The sequence below is a fragment of the Euphorbia lathyris genome, chromosome 10, assembly GCF_963576675.1.
Source record: "Euphorbia lathyris chromosome 10, ddEupLath1.1, whole genome shotgun sequence".
Lineage (NCBI taxonomy): Eukaryota > Viridiplantae > Streptophyta > Magnoliopsida > Malpighiales > Euphorbiaceae > Euphorbia > Euphorbia lathyris.
The window spans coordinates 37488831-37500870 of NC_088919.1; the positions used below are offsets into that span (position 1 = coordinate 37488831).

The window sequence follows — 12040 nt, forward strand, 5'->3', positions numbered from 1 at the left end:
AGGAGTTAGTTAAGAGCTCAATGAGTGTTTTACACATGCTCTACTATCATAATTTAATTTAAAAAGTTAATGAACAAAAATTATAAGTTAATAGTTAATTGGTTGATTAACAATAAAATTAAAATAGTACATCGAAATATTGATACTAATTAAAATTGACCTGAGGGTTAATGAGCTTATGATCATAAACTTTATAGCTAATGGGACTGGGCATGCTTCTCTTTTATATATAAAAATATCTCAACCTCCCTTTTGCACGACTGTACTATGCTATTTGAATTGGATATCGCGGCCCACGGAGCGGTAGAAGATCTCAAGTCAAATCATTAACTTCGGTAAAAAAGCGAAATGATCAACATGCGCTCAAAAATACCTCCAAAACCCCCTTGCACTTTAAGCTACGTCAAAAGGCGAAGAAAATAGGAACTAGACCAGACAGCTCGATGGAAAGGATAAAGCCAAAACTCAGTTAAGGTTTAGGCTTCTTCCCTTGAGCGTCAGACTAGACTTCCCTTATCTCCGAGAAGTCATTTCTTTCTTTTCCGGTCCTTCTATAGGGGCTTTGACTGTCGTTCTAACGACATTATCCTAATGTTCGAAGCTCATAGGGCTAGGAAGAATGTACCGAGACATCATACTAGCCTGAATGCAGCCATACTGGAATAAAAAGATTTACTTAGTCATTTCGAATTTGAGTCATGAGAGATGATCAATTTAAAATTTATAGAATAGTCTTGAACCGTAATAGGATAAATTAAACTAAATTATATAGGGAAAATTACACAGAAATTCATCTTTTAAAAACTATTTACAACTATGTCAAATAATAATTTTGGATTATATCAAACTAGTAAAATCAGTACTTTTAATATATTTTAAGGATTAGAATTTATAAATTAGAAGTCTATAATATATTTTCTAGGGTTTATGATTTATGAATTGGAGTCTAGATTTTTTAAATTATGGTATAAAATCATACTCCCTCCATTCCATTATATAAGTCATTCTAGGGTATTTCACACAAATTAAGAAATATATTGGTTAACTAAAAAAAATTCTCTCTCATGTCACTATTGGGCAATAAGCATTGGAATATTAAAAAACACATGTACCAATACAAAAAATAATTCTCTCTCATGTCACTATTGGACAATAAGTATTGGAATCCTAGAATGACTTATATTTAGGGAAAAAACTAATTTGTTAGAATAACTTATATAATGGAATGGAGGAAGTAATATATAGAGAATAATGACATATTAAGAATTAAATTTGATGATATGACTTCGTTGTAATTTTGTACTTAATTATTATGATATTCATGACCCAATTATATATATAAAAAGAGTACACGGATAAGCGTAATACTATGGATTCACATAGGGCTTTTTATATGAAAGTCATAGGAAGGGAAATGATTGGGCTTGGCCCATACCATGAATCATTAGGAAAACTTGGCCCAGACTTGCCACTCAAGGCAAAACATCAACTATTACTTCTAGAAAATGTTTGCTAACAAACAAGCTCCGGTTTTCCAAATTCCAGGAGGTTCTTTCTGTGGTCTGACAAATTTCAAGTTCCTTTCCGGTTTGTGATCGAGGTACGATTTTCTTCCTGGTTCTTTACTTTTATCTAAAATCTACTTATATCTTAAATTTCTATTGTAATTACAAGTTGAAATCCCAATTGAATTCTAGGTATTGCACACGAGTTGTTTGATGAATTGTGTCAACGGTGGGCTGTAGTTTTGACTTGAAAGTAAAAATTGAAAAATTAGGGTTATGGTTTCTGGACTTCTTTTTGAATTTGTCTTCAGTATCAATATCTGTCTCTTAAGGGTTAGCTGTGTATCATATCTGCATAGTTATCCCTGTTAATGGGCGTTTCTACTGGCCAAATCGTTCGTTTTTTTTATATGTTCAAATTATATGTGCTATTCCAATGAAAAAATGCAAGCCCCATTTCAAGTTTTAATTTAGAGCTATAAACTGTAGTGAATTTGTAAGCTTTTTAATTTGCATAAACTGTTGGATACTTTCTGTAATTTGTAAAGGAGTATGAATCACATTAAAACTATCATCTAAATAAATGGTTAGGTCTGGGAAACTGTGAATTAAGGGTCAAAAAAGCCCTCAAGTTGGCAGATGGATCAGTTTAACCTAATTCGAAATTTAGGTGTCAATTCAGCCTTGAAGTTTGCAGCGTTGGCAAATTAGCCCAAATATTTGGGCTAATTTGTCAAATATTGCCAACTTCAGGGCTGAGTTGATACCTCAACTTCGATTGGACTAAACTGATCCTGCCCTGCCCATTTCAGTAGCCATTTTAAAAACTTGAAGTGGTCACTTTGAACATATGTAGTCTAGTAATGTAACCTCAACCTTCATGTTATGTTATCTCATCCAAAACAATGAAAAGGAAAGAAAACTGATAGAGATTATGCTACTGAGGGCCCCATTAATGAGTTGTTGCAGCCCAAGCCCTTGGGCCCTAAGGTTTGGCATGTTTACTCCAGACATAAGAAGGCTGCTCCATGAGTTGGCTTTATATATAATAGAATGTTTTAGTTAGTGGAGGGTATGCTTATTATTGTGAACCATTTTGGTCTGCTATTACTGCAGAGGCTCTGCTAGTTAGAGTAGAGAGGGGATAATCTTTCCCTGTGGGGACTAGGTCCATAACCTCAGTTCATTGTAATACAGTTACCTATTTTCTTCTTATCGGAAATACAACTTCATTTTACTATTTCCTGCTGTTTGTTTCACTGTTCCATTGATTTCATTTTGAGAATTTCATCAATTGGTCCGACCTGCCGGATCCGATGGGGAAAACCGATGAACAAAAACTTCACTCCTGCGTAGACCAGCAAGAGGAGAAACTAGAATATCTGGAGACTAAGCTCGAGGAAGTGGGCCAATCGGTAAATGCCATTGAACAGGCCATGGCTGCAGAAAATAAGCTGAATGAACAACGAGACCTCGTAGTTGAGGACATACGCACAATGCTTGCTGGTTTGGTTAAAAAGAAGGGGAAAGAAGACGAAGAGGACCAGCCACCCCCTGAACCTCACAAAGATAACCCACACAAACAGGGCACCCATACCCCTGGTTCCATTTTTTTTGGTTCGCGTTTCGGTACTCGTCCTCCTCCGGTTTCCGACCTCCCCTTCATCGCTCAGAAGGTCAAACTCCCCTACTTCGCCGGAGCCGATCCTCGCGGATGGTTAACCAAAGCAGAGCTTTTCTTCTCCGTTAACGGAACCGCTGCAAATATGCGATTGCACCATGCTCAAATGAGTATGGATGGTACTGCAGTCAACTGGTTTTCAATATTAATGGGTTCCAACCCCAAATTGACTTGGGAAGAGTTTAAAGAGACCCTTTTGAACAGATTCGCCGGAGCTTCCCTCTATAATACCTCTGATGATTTAGCTTCTCTCCAACAAACAGGCTCTGTATCTGAATACATCGATGCTTTCGAAACCATCTCAGCCCTTTCTTCCGATCAGCCATCTGACCAGTATCTCGGTTTGTTTATACACGGGCTACGCCGGGAAATACGAACATGGGTCCGGATTATGCGACCGACGACTAGAGATTTGGCGATGAGACTAGCCAGAGACGTTGAGGCCGAGCTGTATTGTGGAGGGACGGTTGCAAATCGTACTGTGGGTACAGGAGGCACGTCTTCTGTCCTTGGAGCCTCAAGCCATATAACGACACAAACCACGTGGAGTCCTTCTTCTCCAAGAAGTTTTATGGGCCAGGGTGATTCCAACTCTAAGTGGGCTGGCTCCCAATTTAAAAAGAATAATAATTTTGGGCCAGATCCTATTTACCCAGCCCGTAACCAAATTCCTTCACAAGCTGTACCCAAATCCCTAGTGGCAAATCGAGGAACTCGACATTTATCCATGCGAGAGGTCGAAGAACGCAGGAAGAAAGGTCTCTGTTTCAAATGTGGGCAAGCTTATAGCCCTCAACATCGTTGCGCAGCAGGCAGTCTCCGACTAATTATTTCGGCCGATGATGAAACTGATGATGAGGAGGAACCGGAAAAATTTGTTGACGCTATAGACACCACCGCAGCGGAAGGCGAGTGTTCAGTTTTGGAACGAGGGGGAATTTCAGGGGATCAGTCCCACACCCACAAAACTATGCGAGTTAGAGGTACTCTTCTTGGTATCCCTATTGTTTTAATGATTGACTCGGGTGCTTCCCATAATTTCATCTCTACGCAATTAGTCCAGAAATTGGGTCTGTCTATCAACAAATCACCGGGCATGCGGATTATCTTGGGGGATGGACATTTAGTTGAGGTAACTGAGAAGTGCTTGGGTCTTCCATTGCACTTGGGTACAGTGATGTCTGATGTTGAAGCTTTAGTTTTCGAACTTGGGAACTTGGGAACTTGGATATGATTTTGGGGATGGCATGGCTAAGTTCTCTGGGGGAGGTCATTCATGATTGGAAGCATAAATGGATGAAATATCAGTACTAGGGTCAGAGCGTTGAGTTGAAAGGAATTTCTCCAGACTATGGGGCTCTTACCGACGATCCTCTAGGATTATGGTTGGAAGGGGGCAGTGTTAAACTTATGCTGGGGAATTATGCAGCCACAACAAAACAGGACCCCTCATCCCTGCCTGCTTTGACAGAGCTCCTAGAGCAATTTGCAGCACTCTTTCAAGACCCAATTGGTCTCCCTCCTAGGCGGAATCATGATCATGCAATCAACCTTCTTCCGGGACAAGGACCGATTAGCGTTCGCCCGTATAGGTATCCTCACTTCCAGAAAGAAGAGATTGAACGGCAGATTACTGACATGCTAGCTACCGGAGTTATTCGCCCCAGTCAAAGTGCCTATTCTAGCCCAGCCTTATTGGTTAAAAACAAGGATTCTTCATGGCGGCTTTGTGTCGACTACCGAGCACTCAACAAAGTTACTGTGCCAGACAAGTATCCCATTCCAGTGGTAGAGGAATTGCTTGATGAACTCAGTGGTTCCTTGTTCTTCTCTAAGATCGATTTGAAGTCCGGTTTCTATCAAATACGGATGAGGCAAGGGGACGAAGCGAAAACAGCTTTTAGAACCCACGACGGACACTACGAATTTATGGTCATGCCATTTGGGCTCACAAATGCCCCCTCTACTTTTCAAAGTCTTATGAACGAGATCTTCCGACCATGGTTGAGGCGGTTTGTCTTAGTATTCTTCGATGATATATTGGTTTACAGTTCCTCTTGGGAACTACATATTCAACATCTCTCTCAAGTTTTGCAAGTCCTCGAATATCAACAGTTAAAAGTCAATAAAAAGAAGTGTTCGTTCGGGCAGACTCAAATTGAATATCTGGGACATGTGATCTCAGCCCAGGGAGTCGAAGTTGATCCTTCTAAAATTCAAGCGGTCCAGCAATGGCCGACACCAAAAAATGTTCGGGGAGTTCGTGGCTTCTTGGGACTGACGGGCTATTACAGGAAATTTATTCTTGACTATGGCAAAATCGCCCGCCCGCTCACTGACCTCACTAAGAAGAACAACTATCAGTGGAGTGGCTCGGCTAACGATGCTTTCGATGAATTAAAGCGTAGACTTACTTCAGCTCCTGTTTTGGCTCTCCCAAATTTCTCACAACCATTCCTCATTGAGTGTGACGCCTCTGGTAGCGGGTTAGGAGCGGTATTGATGCAACAGGGTAAGGTCATTGCTTATTTTAGCAAAGGGCTGTCTGACCGTAACCTACCAAAGTCGGCATACGAAAAGGAATTAATGGCTCTCGCCATGGCTATCCAGCATTGGCGCCCCTATCTTTTGGGTCGGAAATTCATCATTCGCACTGATCAAAAGAGCCTTCGACACCTTCTCGAGCAAAGGGTCACAATGGTAGATCAGCAAAATTGGTTAGTGAAGCTTATGGGATACCAATTCGAAATACAGTACAAGACAGGGTCGACAAACAAAGCAGCTGACTCTCTCTCTCGGCAACACGATACTGGTGATTATTTGGCCTTGTTATCAGTTCCATCTTGGCCGGAGGGCAATCAGCTAGTTGACGAGGCCAATTCTGATATTACCCTGTCTCATATTCGAGCTTCCTTACTTGCTGATCCAAATTCCAAACCAGGTTATCTCTTGAAGCAGGGAATTTTGTATTACAAGGGTAGGCTGGTTCTGTCCCCCACATCTAAATGGCTCCCCACACTAATAGCCGAATTTCACGACACTCCTACAGGGGGGCATTCCAGGTATTACCGAACTTATAGGCGGATAGCCTCGAATTTTTATTGGCCTGGTATGGTTAAACAAGTTCAACTCTATGTGCAGCAATGTGAAGTTTGCCAAAGGTACAAATCCTCTACACTTGCCCCGAGTGGTTTATTACAACCCCTGAAAATCCAGGATGTCGTTTGGGAAGAAATCTCAATGGATTTTATTACAGGGCTTCCCAAGTCTAAGGGGTTCGAAGCAATTATGGTGGTGGTCGACAGGTTGAGCAAATACGGACACTTTATCTCTCTCAAACATCCTTACACAGCTAAGAATATAGCTGAAATTTTCGTCCGTGAAATAGTTCGTCTACATGGCTTCCCCAAATCGATTATCAGTGACCGTGATCCCATTTTTGTGAGTAACTTTTGGAAGGAACTATTCCGTTTACAGGGCACCCGCCTCCAACTCAGTTCCGCCTACCATCCGGAAACTGATGGCCAAACTGAAGTCGTTAACCGCTGTCTCGAAACGTACCTACGATGCTTTGCATTTGACCATCCCAAACATTGGGCCAATTGGTTAGCTTGGGCTGAGTTTTGGTACAATTCTACATTTCATGTTTCAACAGGTATGACCCCTTTTGAGACCGTCTATGGCCGCAAGCCGCCAACAATTTCACAATACATTCCGGGTGAGGTTCAAGTCGAAGCGGTGAGGCGAGAACTGCTGGACCGGGACGAAGCTATCAAACAATTGAAACACCATCTTGGGCGCTCTCAACAGCAAATGAAGTTGCAGGCAGATAAAAAGCGCAGGGAAGTGCATTTTGACGTGGGTGAATGGGTCTTCCTCAAACTCCGACCCCATAGGCAGCAATCCGTGGCTCGTCGTATATGTCCCAAGTTATCAGCCCGGTTCTATGGGCCCTTCCAGATTCTGAACAAAGTGGGCTCTGTGGCTTATCGCCTCCAACTCCCTGATTCTTCTCGCATCCATCCTGTATTCCATGTTTCCTTGCTCAAGAAGGCTATGGGAGCTCAGGTGGCCTCCCTATCACTTCCACCCGAACTCGAACTTGACGCGGCTGATAAGGTGGTTCCAGAGGCTGTTCTCGCCACTAGGGTAATCCAAAAACAAGGGGACTCTATTAGTCAGTGGCTTGTGAAGTGGAGCTCGAAAGATACTGCTGAGGCCTCTTGGGAAGATGAATTTACTATCCGCAGCGAGTTCCCTACCTTTCGTCTTGAGGACAAGACTCTTTCTGAAGAGGGCGGCAATGATAGAGATTATGCTACTGAGGGGTCCATTAATGAGTTGTTGCAGCCCAAGCCCTTGGGCCCTAAGGTTTGGCATGTTTACTCCAGACGTAAGAAGGCTGCTCCATGAGTTGGCTTTATATATAATAGAATGTTTTAGTTAGTGGAGGGTATGCTTATTATTGTGAACCATTTTGGTCTGCTATTACTGCAGAGGCTCTGCTAGTTAGAGTAGAGAGGGGATAATCTTTCCCTGTGGGGACTAGGTCCATAACCTCAGTTCATTGTAATACAGTTACCTATTTTCTTCTTATCGGAAATACAACTTCATTTTACTATTTCCTGCTGTTTGTTTCACTGTTCCATTGATTTCATTTTGAGAATTTCATCAAAAACAAAGCTTCCAATCCATATTTCTGATAACAATTAAATTTGAACACCACAACCTAACTGACAAATTTGTGCAAACCAGTGTGAATCTACCTATGAATCAATATATATTACAGGAAAATTCTAACGTACAAAATCCTCGTGTAAATAATGAATAGGCATAGGCACATAGCTTCAAAATCATCATGTCCAGTAGTCGTGAAACATGTACCACAAGCAATAACTCCTCAATGGTGAACCCAATAGCCCCACCCTTCTTTTCCTCTTCCAATTTTAGAGAAATATCAGTTTGGGTTATGATTTCTAAATTTTATTTAGAGTTAAGAATCTGCATTTTTTTTTATTGGGTCATTAGACTTGTCTTGGAATTACTTTTGACCTGCACTCAGCTCATCCAAAGAATGGCGAGGTCATGCACATTTCCACATCTATTTTCAGCATAAGATTCTGCTGGGTTTAATAGCAGGAGAGAAAGTGTCATATATTCAAGACCTTCAGTTTGACAATCTACAAAGTCACCTTCTTCTCATCATGGACCCCATCCCATGGAAGATGTTTCGATTCATTTTCATTTTCGAGACTATGCATTAGCTATGTCAGGACATGATTCTATGTTCAGGATTATGTTATGAAGCTCTCAGTTTTAATTGAAAATAACTTAAGGATTCAACCAATCAACTAATATTTGGATCATCATGTGAAATCCTTCTTAACGCAGGAATATTTGATTCTAAACTATTTGTTGGTTGTATAACTTGGAACAGAAGAGCCTTCAAATTGTTGCAGTAGCCACTTAGTTCCCAAGATTAATTGTTATTCCTGGTGTTAGAAACATTACAGTATGTTTGGTGAGAGCATGATTGATGGTAACCGAGAACTTTTTACTTAACCTTTTTTATTCACCTTGGAAATTTATTCATACAAACCAGAAAATTCCTGAGATGGAGACTCAAAGCAGTGAACAGAAGAAACAGCCATCAGCTGCTGTCCCTTCGTGTCGGAAGAAGAAGAGTGAGGAGGCTACTTTTCTAGAGGATGTAAAAGATCACATTGATGAATTCATTCATGCATCTATGGATGAACACAAGAGTTGCTTTAAAAAGACTGTACAAAAGGTTGAATTCTGCCTTACCAAATTTTATCATCTGTTTTCATTCAAATTGGGTGCTAACCTGATGTCTTTGGTTACAATTTCAGATGTTTGGAATGTCGAAGATTGTTGCAGAGAGGAATGCTGAAGTTAAAGAAGTTGAAAGTTCTCTGCCTCTTCGCACTGTTGTGTCAGAGTAGAATAACTTTCTCAGTTAAGTATAATTAACATCTACTTTTCAAGCTATAGCTTCTTGTTCTTACAGAATACCAGAGTTTTGCTTTAGAACATCGCTTCCATAGTATTGCTGTGATAATAATTTCAGTTCAAACCAGTAAATCTTGAATGAAAACGGGATGAAGTATTTCGTCAACTGAATGAAGTTTTTGATAGTACTTTTCAGAGTTGGATAAACTACATGTGTATTTTGGGCATGGCAGAAGTTGGTTACAAAATTCCAAATTGTATTCATCTCGTACATTGTATGATAGTAATTGAACAAACACTTACCCCTACCATCACACAAAACTAAATCAATTTCATCCCAAAACTAATGACGTTTTCATCTCGAGTTAGGGCTAAATTAATGGCAGAGTATGTATAATATTAGGGTAAATAATTTATTAGTCACTGAATTTTCTGAGATATAATATTAGAGTAAATAATTTATAGGCCTAAATTTTCTGAGATATATATGCTTCAATTCCTGAGAGTTCTGTTCAATTCCAGATTAAGTTGCCATGAAGAAATAGAATGTTAATTTAATTCAATTTACTGTAACATGTTCAATAACTTGTAAGTATTCAAATGAAAAAAAAAAATCCATTTTAAGTTTACATATTTTGGTCAACGCATATGAAAATAGTCTATTAATAATGTGCTTTATGGAGTTCAATCTCATTTCAATTTTATTATTTCGTTAAAGTAAGATTACTACAGAAAAGAGGTTATTTTGTCCAAATTGACTATTTTCCTCCAAATTCATTTTACTTTTCCAAACACATATGACCATTTAAATATATCGTTTACCATTAGTTTTAAGGAAATAAAATTGATACAATATATATTTGTCATTTCCTACGATTTCCTACGATTTGAAGTAGGGGTGTTCAAAATTGGATGAGTTATTATAACTTCCCTTTTCACAACTTATTCAACCTATAAAAACTACTAGTTTTTATGGATTATAATGGATTACATGGGTTTAATAGTTTATTAATTTCATTTTACTTAAATTGCGTCTTTCCATTCGAAGAACCCAAACAACCCAAAAGAGACTCTTCTTGAATAAAAAGTACATTTATGTAGTAAATAATTAATTGTTAGTATTTTCTTACTAATAACATATAATCAGTTAAATAAAATACGATTAGTTTATGCCAATTTGATACGGGATCGTAGTTTTCACCTAGTTAATAATTAGTCAAATAAAAAAATTTGCCAGTCAAAAAGTGACAAATTTTTTTTTTCAAAAATACCCTCCATTTTAACGGTGACAGAGGATTTGTTGTGTTTTTGCTAATAACAGAAACCACACGGTTTGTTTTGGATAAAAAAATCATATGAACTTATCTATGAAAACGTGAAACTACATGTTTTTTTTTAATTAACCTAGGTTCTATTAAGTTTTGATCTAATGATAACTGACTAAATTCATTTAGTCAGACACTGACCATGTGAAAACCATGGTCAGTGACAATCATCGTGATATGAGACTCGGAAAAGTTTATTTAAATTCATAATTTTTTTTAATTCTTCTAGATCAATTATATTACGACATGCACATTAATGAAATAAAGAATACTTGTAAAATTTGTATAAAAGGAAAATGAGAAAGGAGAAAACAAGACAAATAAAAAAAAAGAAAACTAAAAAACAAAAATTAAAGAGGAACAACGAGAAAAAAAATACAATAAGGTAATTGAAGAAAAAGCTAGAAAAAATAAAAATAAAAAATAGAAAAAATAAGGGAAAAACAATAATATTATTTTAGTTGAAATGTAAGCATATATAAAAGTTTGTATTATAAAATATGTGAATGATATTGATATTATAGATTTCCCGAAATAAATGTGCTTAACCTTCCTTTCCGCCATTCTGACCACTGTCCTATCCTCGTTAAGCTGGTTAAATGTAATCGGCTTAAAGGGAATAGACCTTTTAGGTACCTTGTTGCTTGGGATTCCCATCCTGAGTTTAAAAAGTTTGTTAAAGATAATTGGCAACCTCATTCTAATGTTCTCCTTGCCGCGGAGGGGTTTAGAAGGAATGTGGTGGGATGGAATAAAAACATCTTTGGCCACATTATCAGAAGGAAAAATAAACTTTTAAGAAGAATTGAAGGCATTCAACGTTGTTTGGAGACCAGATTCGATCACAGTCTGAATTGTCAGCTTAGATCTCTCCAGAACGAGTTGGAAGCTGTGCTTAGACAGGAAGAGCTTCTTTGGTCCCAGAAATCTAGAAAGGCTTGGATTAAGGACGGAGACCGGAATACTAGATTTTTCCACCTTTCTACTATTATTAGGAGACAGAGGAATCGGATCGACGCTATTAAAGACTCCAATGGTGATTGGGTCTATGAGGATGAAGATATTCGTCGTCTGGCCCTTGACTTCTATAAAGACCTTTTTAAAGAGGATGAGGTGGATTTGGATAAAGCCCTCTCTGGGGTTTCCTTTCCTAGGTTGGAGGAGGATGCTATTAAGGAAGCCTTCCATCCTATTGACCAGAAAGAAATTGATCTGGCTTTCACCAGTATTGGAGCTACTAAGGCTCCGGGGATCGATGGTATTCCTGCTAGTTTTTACCATAAACACTGGGAAACTGTGAAGGAAGGCATTTACAGTTTTGTTAAAGGTGTTTTTGGCGGATCCAACGATATTAGGCTGGTTAATAAAACCCTCCTGGTTCTGATCCCTAAAGTTGAAAAACCTTCCTCCTTTTTACAAATGAGGCCGATCAGTCTTTGCAACGTGCTTTATAAAGCTATCACTAAAATTGTGGCTAATAGACTCCAACGCATTCTTCCGGAGATTATAAGCCAGAATCAAGGTAGTTTTGTTCCTGGCAGGCAAATGATGGACAATGT

General features: G+C 38.9%; 1 protein-coding gene across 1 annotated transcript; it reads left to right on the top strand.

Moving 5' to 3' along the window:
• The first annotated feature begins 1480 nt into the window (after positions 1–1480).
• On the top strand, positions 1481–9363 carry LOC136208736 (uncharacterized). The gene is made up of 3 exons (XM_065999879.1): positions 1481–1600; positions 8789–8974; positions 9057–9363. Exons 2-3 carry the CDS (start codon positions 8801–8803, stop codon positions 9147–9149), a joined length of 267 nt encoding a protein of 88 aa, XP_065855951.1. The 5' UTR covers positions 1481–1600; positions 8789–8800; the 3' UTR covers positions 9150–9363.
• The last annotated feature ends 2677 nt before the right edge of the window (positions 9364–12040 follow it).

Bases quoted from the DNA above. Each gene is read 5' to 3' on its own strand.
- LOC136208736 (XM_065999879.1), top strand. From the start codon at position 8,801: ATGGAGACTCAAAGCAGTGAACAGAAGAAACAGCCATCAGCTGCTGTC. The intron at 8,975-9,056 runs GTTGAATTCTGC...TTACAATTTCAG, and splicing joins TTAAAAAGACTGTACAAAAG to ATGTTTGGAATGTCGAAGAT.